At 43.0% G+C, this 27,119-nt stretch overlaps 1 protein-coding gene across 1 annotated transcript; it reads right to left on the bottom strand.

Annotated features, from left to right (window-relative positions):
- Positions 1-135: 135 nt before the first annotated feature.
- vclb (vinculin b) lies at positions 136-25,218 on the bottom strand. Its single transcript, XM_071529477.1, has 21 exons — positions 24,883-25,218; positions 15,099-15,169; positions 13,396-13,546; positions 11,785-11,893; positions 11,509-11,631; positions 11,068-11,228; positions 8,130-8,220; positions 7,851-7,998; positions 7,117-7,270; positions 6,767-6,942; positions 6,417-6,607; positions 4,511-4,710; positions 4,073-4,201; positions 3,754-3,903; positions 3,480-3,588; positions 3,077-3,379; positions 2,834-2,958; positions 2,548-2,733; positions 2,229-2,432; positions 2,005-2,109; positions 136-1,880 (listed from the first exon to the last, which is right to left on the bottom strand). The coding sequence occupies exons 1-21, from the start codon at positions 25,048-25,050 to the stop codon at positions 1,734-1,736; spliced, it is 3,201 nt and encodes a 1,066-aa protein (XP_071385578.1). The 5' UTR covers positions 25,051-25,218; the 3' UTR covers positions 136-1,733.
- Positions 25,219-27,119: the final 1,901 nt, after the last annotated feature.

Below are 27,119 nucleotides of genomic sequence, written 5' to 3'. Positions count from 1 at the left end.
ATGTTGTGTAAATGTTACATGTGTTTAATTGCAACATATCTAGCAAAGAAAGTTTCTTTCACAAGGCAAGTCACCTGGATTCAATGGATTAGAAGAAAAACAGAAAAAATAGAGAAAACACACCTGGAAGTGCTATAAAATGCTTTATTACAAAATTGTGAACAATGTCTAAGCAGAACTTGGTTTAGCTCTATTTGAACCCAAATAAGTTTTGCATAATTTCCATATTTTGTTAAGCAAAATTTGTAAGGGTTTGCATAGAGCTTGATTTGACTCTTATTAGAACTGATGAAGCAGGTGTAACTTCATAGAAGAATCATGTACAACAAAAGTGTTTTGAACAAATCAATATTGGTGATTCCTTGTGCAGATGATACAAAACATCTGTAAATGAAAACAATATATATATTGCAAATAAAGTTTCTTTCACAAGGCACATCATCTGGGTATTAGATTCTTAGAAAAGACATATTCACACCAATGGTCTTCTTCAGACATTTCAAAACATCAACTAGTGTGGCCACAATCTGTGGCCAATTATGTTTAGTGTATCAAGACATGATGAGTTGAATGAGACAACACAAAATAAGAAGGATTTCACCAGTTTCAGATGACACTGTGCTTCATCTCTTATGCCCAGGCCATTCCCTTGACTACCTAGGAGTGTGTGCAATTCATATTTCACAACAATGATTGTGCACAAGACAACATGAGACGTACAACTGTGCAGTGTTCAGAAAAACCAGATGGGCAAGACAAGTCCCTCTGAAGACACCTAAGGTTAGAAAGACTGCTGGTCTTGAGCCAATACGCCTCATATTGCAGCATAAGCCTGTTTTTCTCTACATGTAATCTCAACAATGCAACATGTGAGTTGAATGTAAGTTTACAAGCAGTTTCCACCATCACCTCTAAGCAGGTAGAAGTTATTAATTAACTTGTCTAACAAACTAGCCCTTAAAACCCAACCATGTATTGCTGACCCAAGAAAGACAATCATAGTTTAAAATATCGTGGCAGAAGAATGTCTTTGGCAGAATTCCTAATAATAGAAAACAAACAATGCTACAATTGCATTACAAAATGTAAAATAAGGAACAGTGTTTTTTTTTCACTTCTGATAATATAGCATAGTGTAAACAGACATAATACCATTGAATATATTTTGTGTGAGCTGAGCAAAGGCTTATACTGTACTTGTAACAACTCCTCGTGAGTTTGTGTGCTTGTCCTAGCGAAGGTGAATGAATGCAAAAAATGACATAAAATAATCAGTACAAAGATATAAAAATGTCTTCTGAGAAAATCTTGCTATTCAAATTTAACTTATGGGCTGTGTCTAAAGGAGACCAAAAACAATCAACCTGACATTATAGGAAATCCAACCTCTAATCAAAATATATATATTCCTGGGATTTGTCAAAATAAGCTCTAAAACATATTTTTTACACACTTTAGAAAAAAAGAATTTCCCAGTAAGAATCTAACCCATAACTTGCACTGACTCCCCCTTTTGTACATTCTAGCAGAACAGCCACTGTTACAGACAGGGCATGGGACCAGTTGAGTAAAAGCATATCATCGGATTTCGCCCATGTTAGGGTTAGTGGGCACTGATATCATAGCTTGGAAAAAGCATATGTTTGTCCATTCAATCTCCTGCTCAAGCTTCAGTTCTCCTCCTGGCCAGCTGGACTGAAGCAGCATAAGGCAGAGGAGCATTGGCCTTTCTCTTACTGGTACCAGGGGGTCTTTCTGACCCAGTGGAGAGTGAAACCTGCATCTGTCCGGATCTTAATGGAAGCTGCCTCGGCCTCCCTGACCGTCTCCTTCACAGACTGCATCAGGTTCTGAGCGTTGTGAACCAACATCTCTGTAGCCTGGAAAAGAATAAATGAAATATGATCAAATTAGGTAAATTGGAATAATCCCAATGTGAGGCTATTTTAAGAAAGGGAAGGACATCCTGTGATATGACACATCCATAACAATGATTGTGCTCACCTGCTCTGACTCTTCCTCACTAATGTTGGTACGACCCAACATGGTGGCCTTGACTGTGGACAGGATTTTGAGCTGTGTGCTGATGGTGGGAATGCGCTCACACACCTGAAACAAGGTCAGAAAGTATGGTGAGATGACAATATTTTTTTACCAAAATGTTATCTATGTTCTTTCCACAGTCAAAACCCATTGCCAAAGCTTTTGATAAAGGCTACTTAACTGACCTGGAGCAGGTTGGTCCGGATACGCTTGTCAGTACACTGCTTGGCTACCTCCTTGGCCAGACGTGTGACTTCATCAGAAGCCTTAGCGATGTCCTTGGCACACTGGATGAGGGCGCGCTTGTTCCCGCTGCCTCCGCGCACCAGGCGTGACATTTCAGCCATGAGCAAGGCCATTCTCTTGGCAGCACCAATGATGTCATTACCCTATAAAAGCATGACAGGAACATAATCAATCTCAGAGCACAGGGCGTCAAAGTAAAGGACCATTACATTTTAAATTTCTTAGTTGCCTAGGGGAGTATTTTCTATGTTCACTTACTTTGCTGGACCATTTGCGGGCCTCGTCGTGGAGCTGCCTGGCAGCCACCATCATGGGCTCGCTCACCATCTCGCCGGCCTTCTGCTCGGGGAACTCCTCATCCTTCTCCTCTGGGGGCGGGGGCCTGGGGGGAGGGACCTCACCCTCAGGAAGGGGAGGTTTGGGTGGCGCAGGCTCATCGTTAAGCTAGGGGGGACAAGTCAAAGTCGGTAGGTAGGTAGGCAACACTATAAATCCACGGGTTGGTGCAGAAAGTTTTGTTTTACAGCAGGATCTGAGGACTTACATGCAGCTGATCCAGTTCAGGAGGAGGTGGTGGGAAGTCTGGCTCCTGGGGCTGGAAGGCCTCCCTCACCTTTGCCACAGCACCAAGGATCTTGAATCCCGAGTCCAGAAAGCCCTTCTGAAGACCTGGTCAGCACAAAAGACACATCATTAGTAATCAAGAGGTTCCACACTGCAGCGCAGACCGAGAGCAGTCTCTGCATATGAAACCGAATCTTAAAATTAGCGAGTGACATAAACGTACTTGGATCATGGATATTTCCAGCCACGGCTTTAGCATCCATCACCATCGGAGAGATGGTCTGGCTCAGCTCATCAGATGCAGCCTTCACCACCTCCCTGAACTTGGGATCCTCAGAGTTCTCCACCTCTCGTTTGGCCACCAGGAGGATACGGTTGGCTCTGCGGGCAATGCTGGTGGCACCGGCGACCAGCATCTGGGGCTGGTGGTTAGCCATGGCCACGCGGCACTTCTCCAGGTCCTTCTTGATGGCCTCTTCTGAGGCATCCAGCAGGGACTTGGTATCGATGGCCTCATCCACCAAACCTAAACATCAATGCCAGGTTAATCTAAGGGAATTACACTGAGAAGTATGAAATAAAGCTAATTTGCTGCCAGACAGTTACAAATCTTTGCGACACTTCACCTGTCATTTTCTCCACATTGTCAATCCACTGGTTCTTCATGGTCTCAAAATGTTCATATGCAGCTTGGTTGCCAGGGTTTCTCAGCAGAATACGAGCAGCAGATACCACCTAAAAATATTCTAGCCATTAACTGTCAATCCACAGACAACTGGTAAACACTTGGCTAAACAAGAGAGAAAAACTCTATGACTTAAACATCTCAAAATGTTGATGCAGAGTAGCAGACAGACAGACAAACAGTTGGAAACAGATATAAACATAAAACTAACATACTTGGGGTGTTAAGTCCCTTGTTGACTTGACGGCAGCCTGGATTCCCTCCACTGTGCTCTTGTTGGCCGTTCCTACAGCAGCAGCCTTCTCTGCTGTGGCGCCAAGCTTATTGGCATGGTTTTCAAAGTTGCCAGCCCTCTCTTCAAAGACCTGCACATGATAAGTTGCCAGCAATTATCCAAATGGATTGTTATTTATAATCTGATGCCCTGCCAATAAATATAACACCACTAAACGAACTTTGTTTATTCCAGTGAGATCACAGTGAATAACAGTTAGGTGAGTGATGATGCGATGGATGAGGGATGATGTCACTGACCTCATCCCTGTTGGGGGCGTCGAGAGGGGCAGTGGCAGCCACTGCGAGTAACTTGATGGGAGTGGTGGTGTCACTGAAAATGTCAGACACCTCCTGAGTCATCGCCTCCTGCATCTTACCCTTCAGGTCCTGGGGGGACGACATGCAGGTGTTACAAACAGTCAACAGACTCATGGCGGCTCATTGAGCTTATAAATACAAACATGTTGCATTCAGCTTTCTTTGTACAAATAAATCAAATAACTGAGCTAGTTATTCTTATTGAACTCCAATACCTTCTGATACAATATATATTGTAGGAATACAGTGGTCATACTAAGTGCATGTAGCGTATGTGTAACCAGCAGGGGGAGTGCTTGTCTATACCTATCTGTGGATCCTGACCTATCATAGTGGGGTTGCAAGTCTGAGAGTGACTGTGAATGTGAGCCGTCTTACTTTCAGGGCCTCCTGGAGCTGCTGAGCCACGGCACGTGCCTGAGGGGAGTCCCCTTCGCCCCGGGCGGCCAGGTCTGCCAGCTGGGCCATGAGCTGCTCCACATGCTCACACTTACCCAGCAGCTCCTGCCTATACGGGCCTGGCAGGGCGTTGGCCAGCCTGCGGCCCTCTGCCACCAGCCCGCGGATGGCCGCCTGGCCTGGACACAAACACAAAAACATACACATGCATGTAAAGATTCACATCAACATAACGAGGGCTTGGAGCCAAAGGGGCGTAAGTGCGTTATAGTAGATTTTACAGGAGAGCCAAAACAAATTTTGATCAAACTTGGATCAGCTGCCGTTACCACATACTAAGCACAATATTTTAACTTTTTGTGTTATCAGATTAAGCATTACCATAAAAACAATACTGCTACAGTTTAAGTTGAATTATATTTGTTAACTTTTTTAAAAATGGCAAAAGAGTGAAATGCGCCTTTTTGGCACAAACATTGTCCCAATACAGCCATGCAGAATATGGGCGTATGTAAGTAAACAATTGTAAAACACATTCATTTTAATACAAATCTAGCAATTACACTTCAATCAACACTGAAATATAAAACAAGATCAGAATGAATATCTTTATCTTGAAGTAATTCTCAGCAACTTTCACCAAGGCCTCTAAAATTGTAGGCTACATGGAACATATCAAATTGATTGATACATTTTTTCTGTTAAAAGCTTTTAATAAACCTTTTTAATAAACCTCACTAGACATAAGAAATACTTTTGATTCTAAACTACTACTTTTTTTTTCTTTTGCTAGTATAATACATTTTTGTATGTGTCCCAGGACACATCACTTATTGATGTGTCCTGGGACACATTCAAAGACCTGTAAAACTCCTCATAACACTGAGGGAGAACTTCAGCTACTAGCAGTCTGACTATCAGAGCTCATCTTGACCAGTTCACACTCCTAACATTATAAAATAACATTTTGAATATATAGGCCTATAGTATTTCATGGGAATATTAACATATTTACATTCATCTAATATTGACCTAGAATATTAATTAGGATATGAATAGGATACTAAAAATGATGTGATCATGCTAGCAGTACTTACGTCAGCATGCATTTTGAGTTGACCTAAGTGCTGTTAGAATCCTCTACCCACAATGCTTGTTCAGTGTCAAAAGTGGGGTTTTGCTTGGTGTCAAAAGGGCGAAAGTTACGCCCTTTTGGCAGCAAACAAAACCCTACTTTTACCGTTACGGCTTTCAGATTTTGTTTAATTAAAACTTATGGGTCATGATTTCAGTTGTGTCCTTTTGGCACTGAAAAGATCTCACTGAGACCTTTTAATTGATATATAATACTCATATTTGCCCAAAATCTCACTTACGCCCCTTTGGCTCCAAGCCCTCGATAATGTCTTCTGCTCCCATGTTTAACAGTCAAAACTGAATATACTCAGCAAACATTTTGATAGGGTAGTTTTTTAGGTAGTTTCGATATTGTACTAGGTACTTGGACTAACGCTACAGGGGAAAGGGGAAAGCAATCCATGCCTTTCTTAATTTCTACATCATTTCATATAGTTTCTTAGAGGTAAGTGTTTCTCCAGTATAGTCTCTGACCCAACAATTCTTAGAACAGCAAGCCTCCAGGTTTGTTGTAAACATGTGAGAAGATGTCCAGGCCTCGGAGCAGACAAGCCAAAACCAAGGAGAGAAATCACGGGGTTGGGTGAGCATTGCGGAATGTAGAGTACAGTAGAAAGTAAAGCCGACTTGTACACAAAGTGTCTGGCCTGCAATTCAACCACAAGAGGAACGGAAGGAATGTGACTAAGTGTGTGTGAAAGAAAGATAGAGAGACATGGGAGGTGGGGAGGATGGTGGCCAGACTCACCCACACCGCTGTCATCCATGGTGGGATTGTCAATCCAGCGCTGGGCCTGTTCAATCTTTCCCTCCAGATGAACAGCTGCCTTTGCAGGCCTGCTGTTGGCCACAGCTTTGTTGGTCTTGGACTGCAGGTTCTGGAGAGCTGTGGCGATCTGTTTAGCCAAAGCTCTGGCCTCTGGGGTATCACCTTTACCCCTATGAAGAGTGAAAAACACAACGCAGGTCAAATGCCTAGCAGTGCAGCTCTGAAGTGTTCATGAACCTATATCTGAAATAAGGTCTGTCCATGCCCAGCCTCACTTAAAGATTAAATATGGTCAGTTTGACTAATATTTCCAACGGTTAGTCACTTACTGTCTTCTGAGGTCAGAGAGCTTGGCAGTGAGGGCAGCGATCTCTCCAATAGAGCGCAAGATGTCCTCTCTTTCTTTGGGGTCCTCACACATGTCCGCAATCTTCTTACCCTCAGCAAGGAGGGCCTTGATATTCTCCTCTCCCTCCGAGCCGCCATTGGGGTCTGCCAGCCAGTTCTGCAGGGGCATGAAACAAGAGGAACACTCAAAACACTATCAAATGCACTGACATGACCAGAAGTTTCAGCCATCTTCAAGTTTAATTCCACCGTTTATGAACCATGCAGTTTCAAATAAGGGTTAAATTGTATTATAGATATCGATTGGACATGGCTATGGCAGAGAGTTCACCTGCGCAGCATCAATCCTCTTGGCAATGGCCTGCTTGGAGTTAGTCATGGCCTCCAGCTTGCGGGCAGCATTTTCCACCTTGCCTGTGAGCACGTCCAGCCCCTGAGAAACCTGCTGGGCCTTCTGCATGGCAGCCGGGGATGCCCCCTGACCTCTGGGATGGATAAAAAAGACATTGTGAATACCATAAATTGCACCATTGCTTCGCCTTTAAAGCCTATGTGTGTGTGTGCGTGTGTGTCCACACTCGTCTTGTGTCTATTTACTCAAGTGCTCTGGGACGCCTTTTGGTCCTCCTGTTAAGAATAGTTTTTCCTAACTTAATGCCTCCATTTCTAGACAAGGCTCAGAGGCATCTCTCAGTTTTCAAAGACGTAATTCAAGCAGGGGTTAAAGTAGATTATGGATTAATACCAGACAGCTGCTTTTAATGTAGCGTGACTCAAGGTCCCTGGCGACAGACAGATTTTATATCGGAAGGATATCACTTCCACGCTTACACACCATAATCCCTTCTAATATGCTTACCACCTTTCACTCGCCCCCTTTTAGGGTGGAAATTGCTAATGCTACTGTACAAGGGAGCATTTCCGAATCAAATTACCCAATGAAAATTAAATTAGGGCATTTAGGAAGCATATCTATCATAGTTACAGAACACGGGAATGTCAAATAAAAGACACGTGGGTTGCTTGAAATATGAGACAGACAAAGAAGCGTCTTTCATACTGTACCTCGCCCGCATCTCAGAAACCTGGTCAGTCATCTGACCCAGAGTCCTGCTTGTGCCCAAGATATCTCTGCGCTCCTTCCCTGCACACAGTTCCCCGACTTTCCCGGCTTCATCCAGGATCTGGCGGATAGCCTGCTCCCCTGCATCCCCTAGAAAACAAGACACGCCCAGGAATACATCAATAAAGCGACTGGCTAAAGCAGGATACTCAGCCTGACGTCATGATCAGTGGTAGAATGGATAAATTAAGGTACAGGACATTGATCCATTTCTTCATTACCTGGTTGAGCATTTGGATCCCTCAGCCAGTTCTTGGCCTGGCTCATCTTAGAGTCGATGAGCCCCAGAGCCCTCTTCATGGCCTCTGTGTCCTTGGGGTCGGGGGGAAGGTTGAAAGAAAGAATAAATGAATAACTTAAAGGCAATCAATGCACCCAAACAACACAAAAGGGGCAGATCGATGCCCTAATTCATATATATCCATGTTCTCTTTATAGATCATGGTATGAAAGTATGAAATATTTCAGAATTTCATGTGATTATTTTTGAAGTCAACACTCCTGTGAATAGTATTTTTTGTGGCGAGTTAGCAATGCGTCATATATTCTGGCATGGATCTATGTCTGGATGAGGTTAACGCGAGATATTATACAAATATATTCCTATTTAGGAATCAGGTCATGACTCATTGAAAGTGAGCTCGGTGTGTATTTTTACTCCTTCAAGGATAAGGTTATAACAACGGTTAAGAAATTGTACTATGCAAGGGCACAAAGTTTTTCCGGAGCTGATTACATGGTCAGGAAAAACTCCAGGTGCGTGTCATCGCCGCGATCTAACCCACTGTAAAGTATTCCAATAAAAGACACACAGAGAAACTTCAATGGGCAGCATTGCTAACATCTGTCAGGCACAACCATTTAGCGCATGCTGTTTCCATCATTCTTTTCCACTGTCGATAATGAGTGTGTCATGTTGTAAAAGCCAAACAACTGTCCATTGTATCTCAATCGGAGAGGATGGAAATACAACAATCTGTCCAAGAGCAGTTGACTTGACAATGAGTCCATTCATTGGCCAAGTCTGCAAAACAAAGCAGGACATGTGGCAAAGTGGGAGACCAGAGGAGATGATTGAGTGGTTAAGTGAGCTTATTTTTCATGGTACAATAACAGAAATACAAATAACACATGTAACTGTTCTCAGAATTTCAGCCCATGTGAACCTAATGCTTATCAGATTTCTACAGAAATGCTATACTCTACATCTACAGCATCTTTTATATAATATGGGCATTCCTAACCCTAACCAAAGGGAAATACTCCACAGCAGCAAGCAAACAAATCTCATCTGGTTGGCCAAATATCTTTGACTGGTATGCAAATAATATCAGTTTCATATCATAATATGAGAAACTCAGATTGGTTTTTTTTTAATTATACACAGACAAACATGCCTCTGTCCTCACTAATTTTCTTGTCAAAACGAAGGAGAACAACAAGCATGTTTGCTAAGACTTGCTAAGACTAATGACTGTGTTGACCAACGCAGCGCAGGATGAGGAAGGACAAAAAAAGAAGGAAACAGGAAGTAGAAAGGTGTGAAGTGATGTCACCAGAGCTGTGGGGGTGTATTAGTTTACTGTTCAAACTTGTGCTGCTGATGTACTGTAAGTAAACAGCTGTGGGGATGTTGCAAATGACCAAGCCAGCGAGTGTGAGGGAGCTGGTGAAGTGAAAGACAGACAGAAAGCAACCTTTGACCAGTACACTCATATCAAACGCAAACACACACTCGTAATACACTCAAACACACAGGAGGGTATTACTCATAGAATGGAGGGGTGTGGCACATGGCATTAGTAATGGGGATCATGTAAAGTGAGAAGGCATATGTAGTAATCATGGAAAAAAGGTTTGTGAGTAAATTGCCCTTATCTACTGGGCCCCCATCTGTGGGATTAAAACTGAAAATTAGCCATTCATAGAACAAAATCCATATCAGATTTTCTATGCACCCTTCTCCAATGGCTATTAAGTGCAAGCACAGATCAGGAGGAGTGGGAGAAACCTGATCTTCCTGGTGAGGAAAACGCACAAATGCTGAGGGGATTTACAATAATGACACCTAAATCAATATTGCATGACTCGGGTCAATAATTTGACCAGTTAAGGACATGCATTTACTGAGGTTTAAATAACATGGGTGGAGGGCACACAGATGTTCATACAATGTTATGTCATGATGCAAAACAAATCCGAAGAGAAAAGAAAAATTGCATAGATCAACATTTCAGCAATTCAGCTTGCTGAGCACTTCCTCAAATATACCGTTCCATTAGCAGTATTATAATATTCAAACTACTATGGTGTCATTTCACTCAACTAACGGATACTCAATAGTTTAACCTCACAACTGTTTCACGACTGAAAAGCACGCATTGGCACCACATGGCACAAGACAGCACACACATCTACCAGACATGCTGCCGCACAACCAAGGGGCGAGAGAGGCAAGGCTTACCTTCTACAGGGGGTGAAGGGAGAAAGAAATGGTAAAAAGAAAGGAAGAACGACATAAATACAAATGTTTAACTGGACATACTAACCAAGACCAACCAAAAATGGCAACAAATAGAAAAGAAGCATAGGAAAGAGTCATTTGGAGAGTGTTGGGACACAGGAGAGAAGCAGTACATGCTGAGCGGAAAGAGCATAGGGTAAAAAAAATAAGAATTTAAGTGATTAACCAGCTACATAGAAACAAAACTTAAAGCATAACTGCTTTAATTGAAATGAGCAATAAATTACTATGTGTAAGCTTAAAATACAACAAAAGCGCTTTTCACAACTGGAATAAGGCCATACTGATGAAACAAAGTGCATGCCTTGTTAAGGAAGGGAAAAAAAAAACACCAAACAGTAAATGAGCACCACGTCACATCATGGTCTGTCCAGCCTGCAGCCTTCTGCCAAAGGCATTCTGGGAGCATGTGAGAGCACAGTGTAGCGGACAAAATTCAAACTTTGCTCATACAATCAACTGCTTCCAGTTCTGACCCATAATAAATGCAAAAAAGATGAACGTTTATGATGAACGTAGAAAGTGCAAAGTGGTTTCCTATTCCGCTTTTAAAAAAAATGTGGTGAGGGTGTGTGCATTTGAGAGTGAGAGCCATAGACAAACCTAGGTATATGAATGTAATTTACTGTACGTACCTTGTTGGCCCAGGCATCCTCATCCCAGGACGTGAGCTGCAGCACTCTGATGATCTCGTTTATCTCGGCGCTCATCTTCTCAAAGGTGAAGTTACGGTTCTTCAAGGCTTCCTCCACACCCTGGCTCCCAGATGTCTTGGTTGTCACAAATATCTTGATACCTAAAGTACGTAACAGAGCAGAGGGCAAACAAGTACATTATGATATTTCCACTCTATGATGCTGACCCAAAATACATTGTGCTGGTCTAGATGTTTCCTTTGCACATTAGCAGTGCTTTTTTGACAGCTATGGAGGATCTGACACAACAGCGCCACAGATTTCAGACAAGCAATGTGGGAAAAAACATGAAAATGTAATAAAAATACTGAAATACACAATGCATAAGAATCCCCTTTCCATTAAAAATGCCACTATGATATGAAAGCAGTGTATGGTTACCCGAGATGAGGACGGGTAGCAGCTCTTTGACTGTGTTCATGGAGTTCACCAGCATCACACGGTGCTCTTGGTGAGTCAGCTCCTGCTGTCGCTCATCTATCATCTTTGCCATCTTCGTCATCCCTGGACACAGGCAACAAACACACAGGAGTGCTTACACAGCAGAAACAATAATATCAGTTAAACTCCAATTTATAGCCTGGACTGGTCAACCAGGACAGAATCCGCGACATACAGTAATGTCAAGATTTCTCGCCATACTACCAGCAGACTGACCTGGTCCCAGGTTCTTTGTGTATGTGATCAAGTCCTCCATAGATTCCACCACCTCTGCCACTGTCAGGTACTCAAGGATGCCTTTACACACGCGGATGATTTTGCGAACCTATGGCAATAAGAACATAAACATCAACAAAAGCTGATTCGACTATGCTTTATTCCCAGGGAAAAGTGATTATGCAAACACCCCCTCATTCACAGCCCCTGTAATTAGGCTCTGATAATGCTGGCTACTGACATTCCAGCCTCTTTGTCCTGCTTCGCTCCAGCTTTATGTGTGCTGCTGGTTCCACAGCCCCCACCCCCCACCCCCCAATCACCACTCCACTACACTGAGCTGTCCCTGACCTGCATTGGCAAACATCATGGCACCGCTGACTGATGACTCCTGCTGAGTCCTGCTGACTGCTGCAGACAGCGCTGGGACGCCTGCTGTCCCGCTCGCTGAGAGCTGATCCGCCACTTTTTTAACCCCCATCCATTATAGGAAACAGGGATAGGCCTGATACATGGTACCCCTGCCTGGTTTAAGATTTAGGAGGTGTGTGTGTAAGGAAAACTGAGAAGTGTTCTCAATTCACAGAATCTTTAAAGCATAGTACTGAGAAAATCTATACCCCACTGACTTCTGCATGAAGGGGGTTTCTTCTAGATAGCATATACATGAACTGTCAAGAATTTAAATGGAGAATTCCATGGACATGTCAGCGATGTCTATGCACAGCAAACCAGAGTTGTCTCTACTGCTCACTGAAACTGCCTTGTTTCATTATGCCTGCCATTACAGTAACCGGCAGGGCAGCAGCATGGTGTAGGGAGTAGGGAGACCGTCCTTCAACCACAAGGGCCTGGTTCAATCCCCTGTGACAGCAAGCATCTGCCCCAGTGAAGTGTCTGTTAGCAAGGACACTAAATCCCTACCCACTCCAGGGTGTTATTCTAGGACAAATCCACCCTAAAACACTTTGACACTATTAAAAGTACTGCTTAATGATGTACCATGCATTTTCTGGGCCCATTTCGTTGTTTGGTGCTGTATTTTTCTTATTCCTGTGGATAACTGACCAAAGGTAGACAATTTGACATCATGTCAGGATATTTCCAGAGCAGCTACAATGGATTTTAATAGCGGTAAACGTCAGGTGTTGGTGTCAGTCCTTCAGAATCAAAGAGCTTCTTTCTAGAGCTGCCATTTTGCACTGTTCGACAATCATACAGGGAGAAATCCATGGTAGAAGAGGCAGAGATACCAACGTCTCCACTGACAGTAGTCTCAATAGACCGGAATGCAATTACATTGTATTAAGTAAGGGGTGCAGCCACATTCTGGGAAATGTAGGAAATCACAAACTGAAGTAGACGTACATGAGGCAGGCTGAGATAAAGTGGTTACACCAAAGAAGTACAGTAAATGACAATACTTTGTCACAAAATAAATCCTGGAATGAACTGAACATCACAAATTAACGATACCTAGCTGTGTAAGAGTATCAGGGGGTGGATTTTTCCATTCTGCAACAGACCCTGCATTCTGACTTTCTTGTTTAGCAGGCAGAAAAGATAATTTCTCTTCCAGGTATCGATAGAGTATATTAAAAAAAAAAGTACCTCAGCCTCATCGAAGGTCAGGAGCAGATCAGAGGTTCCAGAGAGGATGCCCCGGGAGCCATCGATGAGATAATCACGAGCAGGGACGGAGTATGGATCAGCTTTCAGCATGGAGGCAGCCTGCACCAGCTTAGTGCAGGCATTCTCCACCCTATGGAAAGTAGAGGATGAGTGATTTAAAGACCAGTAAAAAAAAAACAGTGCTCAAAGCAAGTCATGCTGCAAAGTTCTTCAAAAGCCAGATGGACATTACGCATGGAATCGGCTAATTGCCTGCAGCAACAATAGATGGAAGCATTGGGATGTAGCTAGCCATACCATTACTGCTGCTAACCAAGAGCTGTCTAAACACAACTTAGCTTCATTTCCACTTCTCATATGCTATTCATCACATTTTAAGCAGACACTACTATGCAAGCTGATGGAGGCCAAATCCCAAAGGAGGGACTTTTATATCATTTTGTACAGAAAAATTATGTTTGATAATTGTTTCCAGGGGTGCAATTCAATCAGTGAACTTCGGAGGAGCAAAAGTGAAGGCGCAGTCCTTTGATTCAGCCTCGTACATGCCACCTGCATATCAGAACAGGGGTACTGCACATAGAAACAGGCAACAAGCCAAGGACTGACACGTGTTCCAATTCCCACAGAATCCTGACTTAGTGTTGCCTGCAGGCCAAATGTTGCCTGGGTAATAGGGGAACATTATCAGTATTTTCCACATACTAAAAAGCACTGTAAAGGGGCCAGACAAAAAGAGCTCAGTTTCCATTCTTCCAAAGGCACAAGTCTCCTGAAGGCTAAAGGCTAATATATGTGCATGGCATCAAGGGGTTGACGTGTATGTGTGTGTGTGTGTGTGTGTGTGTGTGTGTGTGTGTGTGTGTGTTCGCAGAGCCAGCCAACAGTGTCCTTCAGCGTGCACTAGCGAGAGACGAGACAGCCATGCATTAAAACCGGACCCCAACAGACACTATATTTAGTGAAGGAGACACATTCCAGCACATGTGCTGATGGATGACGACAGGGTGACGATGTGACTTCGAGGCGCCAAATGTGTTGAGCCCGACGACCTCTGCCTGCCAATGCGTTTCATCCCTGACCTTGCGGGGCTCCCAGGACCTGCCACTCCCTCCCTCTACTGTAGCCTTTCATTTAATAAGAGTAGGTGAAAGACTGTGATACTAACAGGCAACAGCTGGGCACAAGTTAATGATTTCTTAAAGAGGCTTGATATGGTGTGAATTAAACAATTCAAAGCAAATGTAAACAGAAGCTGACTCAATGGGGGAAACAGACGCATAGATTAAATCTGCACATCTCTGCCTCTCTACATCGCTATCTACTTCTCCATATGTTGGGGTTAACCCAAAGCAGCTGCCATTGGATCATAAGGATATGTATGATTTTGATGCCTTTCTCCTCTGGGGTAAAGGAACTCTTCCCTGGGCAAAGAGTCTCTTGCTAGTATTTATATTACACCAGGGCAAGACTCCGAGGCACTTAACATGCCATGTCTGACCTTTGCTTGGGTACAAACAGCCATTACTGCAACAGATAAAGAAAGAGAGAGAGAGAAAGAGCCAAAGAGAGGCTGGTGGGTTGTACATTCAAGAAGAATTATTTCATCTAATACATTGAAACTTGGAGAGGTTTGACATTGTGTGAGTAGAGCACTTTTCAGCAGATTTTCCTGCGCTTACTTGATAAAAGCTGGTGGCATGTCCCTTTTCATGATCTGGTCTTCTGTGGTTTGGACAGTATCCTTCCCCACCTGGAAAACAAAGATGCTTCATCAGTAAATACAACTCACATATGATTGTCAACAAATGAATTAACATTTTGGGTACAATTTAATAAAATTTGTGTACCTTTTCAATTTAGCTTATTCAGCAAGTTTCAAACTGACATCCACTTGCCATTCATTCATTTTCTCATCCACCTTAATCCTTTTCAGGGAGCCTATCCCAGCATACATTGAGCAAAGGTCAGGGAAACAACCCGGACAGGTCAGCAGCAGTCCATCACAGTGCCAAAACACATAGACGTACAATCACACTCGGTTTCATATGGGCAAATCCACCTGACTTGCATGTTTTGGGACAGCAGAAACCCCAGTGAACACAGTTAGAACATGGAATCTCCACACAGAAAAGGCCTGGGATCAATTCTAACCACTGATCAGCCATGTCGCCTCCCCCACTGCCATAATAAGTTGATTTTAGTTGATTGCATTGATATACTTTGTTTCATTAATAAGACTGTTTTGTTGAATAAAGATTTGTTTATTTGAATTAGGCTTTTGATAAGGGATTACGGATAGAGATTTGTTAATCAAGTTTTATTTCTGGTAAAAACCTGGGATGAGTTATCAAGGCATTGCCTACTGAGAATACTCGCAATGAAAGATGCTACTGTTAGCAAAACAATTGACAAGAATAATGCAAACTAGGCTATATCGTTGTCAATATGCAGACCTGTGGGATGTTATAATCAATCATTTGTAAGGATTTGTATCGGTCAAGTTAGAGCTCTCCGACACCGTGTCTTAGAAAAGGGGCTGGTGCGGCTGCACTGGCTCTATATACAAACTTAAGGGTGAACATTTTATATCTATTCACAAGCTTTTATGAAACACAAACGCATGTTTTATATATCAATAGCAGGTCATGAGCATGAGTTAATACTTTGTTACCACAACATACATCTTTTTCCCTAGAGGCTGGCTACTCCCAGGCAGAAACTCTGCAGTTTGGTCTTTAATCATGCAGTTTCTTAGGAACATGTCTTGTTACTACTACGGTGATGAACCATTGTTTCATGAAGGGAACTATTGGAGGGGAGCCAGGCCTGAGCGCAGCTATAATGTGTAAAGCAGCTGAACGCCTCCTCTCCCTCCAACGCCAAGATGACTCACATCCCCCACCATGACCTCAGCTCTGCTGGGACACACTCACCCACATCGAGCTGCCATGGGTGGTAGATCACATGCACTCAGACAGTCAGGGACACAATCATACTGACTGGGTCAACTGCGCTGCATCACTGCCTGAAAGGTAGACGTCTGACCCTATGTGTGATTATAATAAATAAAAATTACATCAGTGATCAGCACGCTGGAACATATTCCAGTGTTAAAATAAGGCCTTGAACTTAGTTTACACAGTTTTATAAGAATGCTTACGGAGCAGCATCTGCAAGGCAATATAAGCTAGCCTTGGTTTACTTGGAAACCATTTAGGCAACAAATATGAAATGATAAGAATGACAGAAAAGTAGGCTGCACTTTCAATTTGGTTATTTGTGATGTAGTGTTGATGCTGGATGGGCATTCCAGGAGAGCTCGTCAGCGTGTCCAACTGGAGGCAGTAGCAGGGCCATTCCAGATGGTTGACGTGGAGCCTGTTATGGGGCAGACCAGACGTACACCTCCTCACTTGCTTTTCATTGGACCAGAGGGACTCTGAGTAACTGAGTGGTTATAAATTAGAGCCAAAGGTTGTGCCAGGCTAAAACTGGAGCTTCGCAGAGGCTGTCCGTCTCAGACCGAAGTGGCAGCCTACATATGCCACCATGACATTCCACTTCTGAGTGGCTATGAACAAAAGCCAAAAACAACCGACAGCGTTCCTGTCCCGTTCAACTAAAGGGCAGCGGGACCACGGAGTGGAGGGGAAGGGATGTAGGACACTGAAAGAGTAGTAAACACAAGTGAGGGGGGAGGAAAGAAGAGGAAGACCTTACAGCCTTGCCAACACTACAGAAAACAGTAGCCTCCCACTAAGAAAGCAACAGGGCTGGCCTGCCTTGTAAGTTCTTACATATATATAGGCCAAAGAAGTTGCAAAGGCAACTACTATGTACACTGACCACAGAGACCGTAGGAAAGCATACTGAAATCAGATGGCAGGGTGGACTGGTTGTTAGAAACTGTCCAGCCTGACCAGAAGATCACCAGTTTGCTTCCTGTGATGGCCAGTCTCCATCTCTGTTACAGTGTCACTGAGCAAGATACCGACACGTTACCTGACCGCCCCATGCATCTGTGTGTCTCAGGGGGGTATCTGGATTAACAGCTTTCTGATTACAGTGTGTGTATGTGTGTGCCTCAGTTACCTAGCCCGATGTCCCTGCTGTAATATTATGGAGGGGTGCTTTAAATTCCAAAAGCACTTCAAAAGCAATTCTTGATTTTTACAAATTAACCCTCAACTATGAACGAGTGAGTTAAGCATCTGGTACCAAAGAGCTTTGTAAACAAGGTTAGAGTGGCCACCCTAACAGTGTAGGCTTCTGTAGTTCTACTCACTCAGAGGAAATTATCTCAGTTTGCTTGTTAAATCTCTGAACTGATTTGTTAAGACAACTCTGACATCCCATATGGGATGAAGGCGAGTTCAGACAGGACTGTGGCTGAATAGAGGAGAGAAGAGGGAATCTGACTACTTGGTCTAGGCCTAAAATAGGGAGGCCAAAAAAAGCTATCTACACTGTGCTGTATTTCACAAGCACTGAGTCATATTCTCCCTAAAGCATCATGTTTTCAGGCACAGTAGCATCTGACACCAAGCAAAGATGAGCCTCTTGATACTTCAGTCTACAAGTCCCCTCTGTCTTCCTCCTCCTCCCCTCCGAAGCCTTTCCTGCAGTCTGAAGTTCAAAAACAGTCCACAGCCACGATCCAAACAATTTGCTGTAAAAATAGAACTGTGACCCAAGTTTATAACTGCTGTTGTCAAGCAGTGTCATGACGCCTGGCTGGCCCCCTTCTCTATTTTGAGCCACTGTCAGGTTTTTGGACCAGATAATTCTGATCCCATCACTGACCCAAGCTGAAAGTTTCAACTCATTCTTAAATCAGGGGAGTGGCCCTCTGGTCTGCTCTTTTTTCCCTGTTAATGCATGCTTGCAACAGGCTGATTGGGCAACATACCCACAACCCAAATCACAGCACAAATAGCCAGCTCCATGAACAGATCCTAGCAAACAACTTTAAGGACGGGCAGTCATTAAGTAATTCACCTCCACCTTATTTTTTAAATTCTTTCACTGGTTCAGTGTCATTGTTGCACTATGCTGTCACATACCACGCTGTAAGGTTGTACAGCTGGCCCGGGAAACTCATTTACCATTTGTGTCTGGAGTGGAAACGTTGACACTCCTTGTTCCAGCCAAGAGTGCTGTGAGGAAACCCTGCGTTGTGAAGGAGCTTGATAAAGTGTCCGGGCCTGTGGAACAGACTAGGCTTTGTTGACAGCAGCCCATCGCTCTGCCGGGAGAAGAAAGGCCACTCTCAAAGCCTCAAGGCTGCAAAGACACAGCCTGCCTTTCACATGTTGGGCAGCCATTGCACAATGCAATGTTAGTCATGGTGACCACAGAGATCTATGATGGCAAAATTCTAGCAAGCGTGATCACTGCTGTCCTTAGCAATGTCCTACAAATGAACCTTCATGTGTAATGGGAAAGTATCACATAATAGTGCTTATGTTACACTGTACAGAACGCTGGTGCCTCAAAGTGCAGCTCAGAAATGGATTCCCAGTCTGAGTGACTTTGCATTGCAATCCGATGAAACGTGCTCGCACAAATTGCTGGCACAGCCCTGCATTAGCTAACCTTCATCAATAGTCTTAGATCTAGCAAGTGTGCTGTTCAGAAGGTATCAGATGGCTTCTGACTAATAATGAATCACAACGACAGTATAGAGTTTGCACTGAAGGTCAATGCCTTTATCATGCAACTGTCAAGTGGTGTCAAACATGGTTTATTAATTTGGTTCAGGAAGTAGCTACACACAGGGTGTCCAAGGTGACGAAAGACACAAATCAAACGGCTTGCTCGGCTGTGCCAAAAGAGGCCATGTAGCCAGAGAGAATATATCACAACTATCTGTCTCATATTACAGCAGCTTAGCAGCTCATACAGTGTTACTGGGGCGGGGCTCTCAGTGTGAATCCCCCCGTTAAAAAGAAGAGATACAATACAAGATTAGTCATAGACGAGTCGTCATTTTCCAAGAGAAGAGAATCGTTAGGAGAACTAAGATCACCCGAGATTACTTTTAATGCCTTTAATGTGGGGTGGGAGGGGCAACCATAGCACCCAACCATCCCAACAGAGGTGACTCAATGGGCTATAAACCATGTTTGTGGTTTCCTGATAGATCCAACTCCTTTACTGCATTGCTTCCCCTGTCGTGGTCTGCAACCATCAATTTCCCACTGCTAAAGGAGAAGGGTTTCTCTTCCCTGGCTCAAACTCCAGCTTTAGCTCCCCTTCCTGTGCAGTGCCAACAGCTGCTGGAGCTCTTGCAGGCCACTCTGGCTGCCTCAGCCACAGCCAGGCCTTCCTGATTTGGCTTCCTGCATTTCCTCATCAATTCAACACACAACCTCCTCCATCTCCTCCTATCCTGTCCAAGTTTCATCTGAGTGTTGAAAGAAAGAGGTACAGTAATGCAGATGCTATGAATCTATTATTAAGACAACAAAGCATTTCTGAGGACCTTGTTATCTCTTTTCATTAGAGAATACTCAAGCCTTGCAGAACCCTTAGCCCATGCATCATCGCCAAAATGTCAGAATACAGCCTTGAAATTTTCTATTCAAATGGTGAGCGCATGAAATAATTTCCATAGACAAATTACAGGAAGCTAGAAAGGCAGGTAATGGGAAGCATTTTCTTTTGTAAGCCTAAAAGCACTTTGCCTGCAAAGTGGTTTATGGACACATTTGTTTTCCCATCTGTAAAAGATTAAAGAAGTAGATCTTAAATGATTGCTGCGAGACTTAATCAAACACTAATCTAAGCACTGCAAAGTTTAAACTTCTTAAATGCTTTCTCGTGTCGCAGCTTACTCTGCTGTGATCCTTTAAAAAGTTTAAAGAAATAGCAGATGAGAGAATAGCAGGTTGATAGTGACAGGTTGGTGACCACTTCCATATGTGCAGATGAGGTTTCCTGGGAAATGACTGAAGTCTTACAGCTCAAGAACTGAAGTGGAGCCCTACTTCTTGTATTTGAATTTCTTTGGCTATTGCAACAAGCACACTGGGATTTTGCAACCTCCCAAAAATTGCAGAAGATGAAGATGCTAGCACTTATTAACCAAACGATGTTGACTAGCGGAGCCAATAAGCGATCTGCACACAGCTGCATCTCTACATGGCACAGGTTTTGAAGTCTCCAGACATTGCCTTTGTGGGCTGTGAAGGCAGGCGGACAAACACTAAGACTTCATCCGTTCCAAGACCCTATGTCATTGGCATTCTTTTCTTTATCCAAAGCCTATAAAAACGGAACTGCAAAAACGATGAAATACAACAGGCCTGAATTAAAAAAGGCCTTGCTTAGTCATCTCAAAAGAACGACTGAAACAGACCAGCATGTTGTCATTCTATAAGCCCGAGTAGGAAAAATGGCATATAAAAATATCTGGACCGTCAGAATCACCTAATATACAATCTAGACAAAATATCTGCAGTGAAAAATCTTACAGCCCTGCGACCTAGTTGGTTATTAGCTTTATGCCATACTTTTAGGTTTTCAAAACATTTTGCACAAGCACACCTTGCCCCAGATTCTGACTGATTTCACACTTTGAACCAGTATGATTTCATTTTTACACATATTTTTTGGGGAAAGCATTGGACAAACTGTCTCTGACACTATTCCAAGCTACTGATGATCTCTCCAAACAACCTAGCTACCCACAAGCAGAGTGACCACAATTTGCCATGTCCCACTGGGAAAGAGATTTAATAGCTTCATGCTGCATGTGTGTGTGCGTGTGTGTCCAACACCTAATTTTGAAGCTATTGCTGTAGGACAAAACAGCATCCTGTGAACACAGGCTTTTCTCAGAGGAGCCTTGTTCATCGATAATTTGATCCAATATTTCAGTGCTTCAAGTTGTTCATCCAAAGGATCAAATCAACCCCCCTCTGAGTCGTGACACATTCCTGCTTGCTAGGAATTCTTAACATTCCCGACATTCATCTTTAATTGAGGTCTGGCTCATTTTCTCAATCAGGCAACACTGAAAGTCAACGATACTGAGTGTTAGTGAAGGGTCTTGGCATTTAGGGTCTTTAGTTCAATCTTTAGACGAGACATATTTCACTACCTTAATGAGACCAAGTAGTGTAAGCGGACAGCAGTAACCCCATAACACAGATAAGATAGCCCACAATGGTTTGCAGTCATATTACGCTTAAAACATTTTGGCCCATTACGAAGACTGCCCTTTTCATCTCCATGCATCTGGAATAATAAGATTAGGCCCTTGGCAATTAATATTTCACAAGTCTGCAGATTTATCACAAGGGATGCAGCAAACCCAGCATTCAGCCAATCTCCTCAGACAGAAGGACTTTGAGTGTCATCTTCCGTTTTACTGACAGATTCTGGCGATGGAAAATGAGCTGAACAACAATAACAACCCTGGTAAATGTCACTTGAAAGCTAAATCTAAAAAAAACACAGATTTCAAGTCATTTAGAAACCACCTTGATAAGCTGTTCAGGCTTCTGGCTCAAGAAATCAGATTTCATTTGTGGTAGCCTGTGGCCTGCAAGTCTGTGCAGCATGTGGTTTTCTGGGGGAAAGAGACAATGAGGTGAATGGCTTTCTTTGGCGCAGCCTCGCCCTGAGAATGTCTGGAGAAAGGCAATTAGACCATTGAGGAACTATTTGAGGGACAAGAGTTATAGCACACACCGAAAGAGCCTTGTCCCCTTCCTTGCCTGGGATGTTCCTCGACAAGAATTTACTTTCAGGAAACAGATTTACATTTTAGGCATTTAGCAGACTCGCTTACCCAGAATGACTTACAAGTGCAATAGAGGAGGAATTCACGTATCTGTGATTACAAGCAGGCAATAATAAAGAGTCCATGGGTCAAAACCATAGCATCTAGACAGTAGAAGAAGTAAAAAATACTCATATTTCCCTAGAACACTCATGTATCATCAATAACTGGGAAGTACAATGTACAGAAAATAGAGGCCACACAGAAAGATTTTTTTCTCTTTTGAGCTTTGCAATCTATGACTCAGAAACAACCGGTGGGGTTTTGAAACCACTAAAACTTACATCTGACCCTTCATTTCAAAGGAATCATAACACTGTCCGCGGTGTACTGTTTCTAGGGCAACTGGAAATAATTACAGAGTTACGCCTTTATGCCACTGTTGGAAACATCTGATCACTCCTCAGATAGTCCGGAGTGCTTGGATCATTTCACTCCCAGCTAGGCTGCTGTAGCTTAGGGCATGATCATGTGTTCTAACATGTTGAAAAGCACTGACTGCATCCCTATAAAATCCAACGGCAACACTAATATTTCTGGATTCAAGCATAGTTGCAATGTTCTGACAATGTCTTCGCCAGGCAATGAACCCAGTGTGCAAATAGATCTTCCTGTTTGTACTTCCAAGTCTACTTTTATCCAGTACTTGGCCTAAAAAGAGGTGGTTGTTACTGTGCCTCTAGTCTTCTTTAACACTGCAATATAAATAGAGCAAATACCCAGGTGATGCAAAATAGAACAGCATACTTCCTCTGAACCCCATTCCAATAAATGCATGTATCAGTATCATTAAAACAGCCCTGCTAAATTGTCCATGCAGATCTCCTCAGTAACAATATTGTAGTAAAAATCTGATTTAAATTTGAATCTTATTGTGCGGTTATATTACCATAAGTTAAATTCAAAAGTTTTACTGTGGAACTAAACATTCTTAAAACATTGTTACTGATAGTCACAGCATGTAAGAATAGCAAGGTATTATATTTTTTTATATTTATTATTATGTTCACAACGTGATCAAAGTCAAAACACTGATCATGTGTGGCTTAGTTGACAGGTCCTTGTGTCAAACTGTGAGGAAAAAAATACCATCATCCTCTCTGCACACCTCTCTGTAATCCTCCTCAGAGGAAGGAAGTCTGGTGGGTGTGGACATACGAACAATACAAACAATGGGGTAAAGTCTTTTAGTTCAAGAGTGGCTTTTGAGAAGAAAAAAAACAAAAAAAGCAAAGAATGCAGACCACTGGCTTGAAATGAGTTTGGACTGTAAAGCCTAACAAATTAATTGTAGGCCAATGGCAACCAATCATTCTAAATGAAGCATTCCTGTGCTGAAAGGAGACGCCAGAGCAATTGTCCAAATTTATCGCCCAACAACTGTCAGGGACTCCCTGCTTTACCAAGCTGACGGAGAGCAGCGCACTGGCTGACAGTTACTGACAGTTACCATACTAGTCGCTATTTGGAGGAACCACTGCCTTTTTAGGGGATGTTTACGTAAACCACAACATCTGACAGCATACTGATATCTTTTCTCCTTTCCTAAGTAAGAAACTTGTCATTTAACAATGTGTTGCAGGCTGAGAGATGAGGGACCGCCTTCCTCATTGTCATTTCCTCCTATGTATCATAGGGTCCCTTTTAAAACAGTAAGGGGAAAACATACAGATAGCCTACATATAGATAATAAACGTAATAAACACGTAATAAACGTGGCATCAATTTGTGGCATATTTAGCCGTCATTGACTAGACTGTCATGTAAATCATGTGTTTCACTTGCCATGGGGTTTCAGTCACTTATAATGTGGCTCTGGGGAACACCGCTGTGGTTTTGCAGGTTTCTCATCCTAAATATAGGCCTACTTGAGATCACAGCTCCCTCTGGTCCAGAGAAGGGTGTGTGTAATTTACAGTTTTAAAAGGCAATGCATAATTAATAGCTCAAAAGACTGATGATTCCCTCTAAGCTGGTAGTTTGGTGACATACGTCTAATAATTTATCACAATGACCAAATAGTAACAGTCATCAGTCATCACTCCACTTGTCCCCATGCTGCAATTTAGTCTTTAGAAGTGGGTTTGGAAGTATTGGATGCAAATTATATTATATGCAGGGACTTTGCCATACTTTAGGGTTGAGTGGATTAGAGCCCCTGCAAACATTACTGTTGTGTGCTTAACAGGTTAAAATTATCTCCATGGCAGTAAAAACCCAATGTTTTAGCAGAGCTGTAGTACACAACAATATCCAAAGACGACTAGTGGAACACTGACCATACATCTATCCTTCCCAATGAGCTGAAGTGATACATCACACTACAGTACATGTAGAGGTGATGCATCTGGCTCATACATTGTAGCAGTGCCTACGTCAAGATATGGCAGTCGACTCCAGAGGAGGCAGGGCATATTTCCAAGGGGAAAAGGGCGTCACTGCCCTTTGCCCCGAGTGAAACAACTTCATGAAACTTTGAAAGCCCGCATATATAATGTCTTTCATTCAACAAACAAAGCAGAACTACATTCGCACAGTGGTAGGTGGCCCTGCGTGAGCTCCAACATTCAAGGAATTCAGAAGCGGACGGAGTGGGACAAAGAGCGACAGGTAGCCTAGTTTAGCCGGACTTTACTGTAGCCTGTAAAATAAAGGAAATGAAGAAAACCACTCACTCGAACAAGGTTGCTGACGGCCGCCTGCACGGCAGCCACCGGTGCCGTGAGGTCTGGGATAGCTTTCCCGTCAACTTCACCTTCTTCGTGCATTATCACCAGATGGGATATCTGCTGAGCCACCGGCTCCAGGATACTTTCTATCGTCTTCGTGTGAAAAACCGGCATGGTGACAACTTGAGACTACTATCCAAGAGAAAAGCGGGTAAATCTCTTGTCCCTTAAGTTATTTTCTCCTGCGACTCCCGCTACAAAAGCCTAAAACAGTCCCGACACTTTTTTTTTTCCCAGGACAGTTTCACTCTCCGGGAAGAAGACTACAACTACTCCCCTTGAAACCATCAACGTGAAAAACTCCCAACCACAGAGTGAGCGAGCAACCTAGACCCTGTGTCCGCCTTCTGACCAATCAGCGGGCTAGGAGGCAGCTCCCCACGTACCTGATTGGTCGGTATGAGTGCCGCTCTTTACCAGTCTCCTCCTCTCTTCTACACAGACGAGTTTGCTAGAGATGCGGGTGCTCCCTAAATTACGTAATAGATTCTCATGTCCTAAAAAGGGAAATATGTGTCTACCGTTGTGAGGAGTGGATTCCAGCCCCTGTAAACTCTAACTGGTTGGACAAGCTCTGCTTTTGGCACTTCTGCCAGAGAAAGGAGAGCTGTGAGTGATAAGAGATCAGACTGTGGACCACAAACAAGCAACACGAATTCCTAGAACAGGATATTCTTAATAAACCCCAAATTGATTTATCTCAGATATAAACAACAAAGAGTGAAGTGAAATATCCTTTTAGGGCTATTTTTGTCATCTACCCTCCACATATGGAAATGTAGGTCTAGTCTATATGTATATGAGCATGTGTCTCAATTAAGGTGCAATGAAATTTTAATGATCCATGTGGGCAAGCTGGACTGTTGCAGAAGCAAGTAGTAAGAATAAGAATAAGGCAAAGAGAAATAGAATATAAATTAGAATATATAATATGTTACGGTACAACTTTATTAATTCCCATGAGTCAATTCCATAGCAAAAGAGGGACATATAAACATACACAACCAACAATTTCAACACTAGAACTTGTTAAGTAGAAATGTATGAATGAAAAGTTATGGATTACAGAATTAAGAGGCTGCACAAAAATATCAGTAAGACATCACAGGACAGTGGATACACCAGTGGTGTCATTTTGCCAACTGCAATATTTTTAAGTGTAGATTCCTTAGCCACTTATTTTAGATAAAGCAAACCACACACATTTGTTTACAAACTTGGGACAGACCTTTGTCAAGAATGGAGCAAGGCAGCGTTACACATTTTTTCAATTCCACCTCCCTCCCATCCTCACACGCTGAAATAACAATATCGGAGGATTGAAAACCAACTGCCAAGCAAACTAGCTAAGGAATTCCCACATAATCCCAAGAGGGGCTGCAAGGCAGCGGCCCATTTCCTAAAAAGGAAGAGTCCAAAAAGAAAGAATCAAGGAAGTTGCTCAGTTTGAACCCTCGTGTAAACATACAGTACAAGGGCTTGATAAGTTTACCTTTTACATGGAGTTATTATACCAAATTCCACTGGGAGAAAGAATTCTTTCAGTATCTTTAATTGTGGCTTGGATGTGTGGCATGTAATTGAAGTATGAGCATATAGTGCTGTGTAATGGCAAATACATAGAGTTCAAATGTGATCTGTAGGCCTACCACACCACAAACCCCCCACTAATTACTATTTTACTTGCAGCCATTTCAGTTCCTCTTACCTCATTACCACAAACACCTAATTTTGATGACCTGAACATTTCTTTTGAGGAAGATACATGAATGGACACTAGAAAGCAGGATATACTGTCTTGCTTCAACAATATAGTGTCTACAAATCCTACTTGTTTCTTTTTTTTACTTTAGACAACCACCATCACCCATAGATTACCCTGTATCTCCCAAAAAGTCAGATATATGTACTATCTGAACGGGGGAGCACATCCTGAATATAGACATCAAAGGTGGCCTGCAGTTTCTTCAGGTCTCCAGTTACTGACAAGGCCGTCCCGTGTGTACATGTCGGAATGTGAGCAGGGCCGCTCAAGATGGGTGGTCCTCACCTTCCCCTGCTCCGCAGCTGATAACAGGACCTGATGGGCTCCTGCTGCATGGAGGTGGGGAAACGTCCTGATATAGCGGTGCAAACAGTGTGCGTGGTCAAGACCATCAATTTTGAATTTGTGTTGCATAAAA

This window comes from Centroberyx affinis, unplaced genomic scaffold (assembly GCF_046629955.1).
Source record: "Centroberyx affinis isolate AG114_WGS23_722 - 3 ecotype Tasmania unplaced genomic scaffold, CSIRO-AGI_Caff_v1 ptg001792l_1, whole genome shotgun sequence".
Classification (NCBI taxonomy): Eukaryota; Metazoa; Chordata; class Actinopteri; order Beryciformes; family Berycidae; genus Centroberyx; species Centroberyx affinis.
Note: the sequence above shows the minus strand (reverse complement) of the source record. Positions and strands in the feature narration are given on the sequence as shown.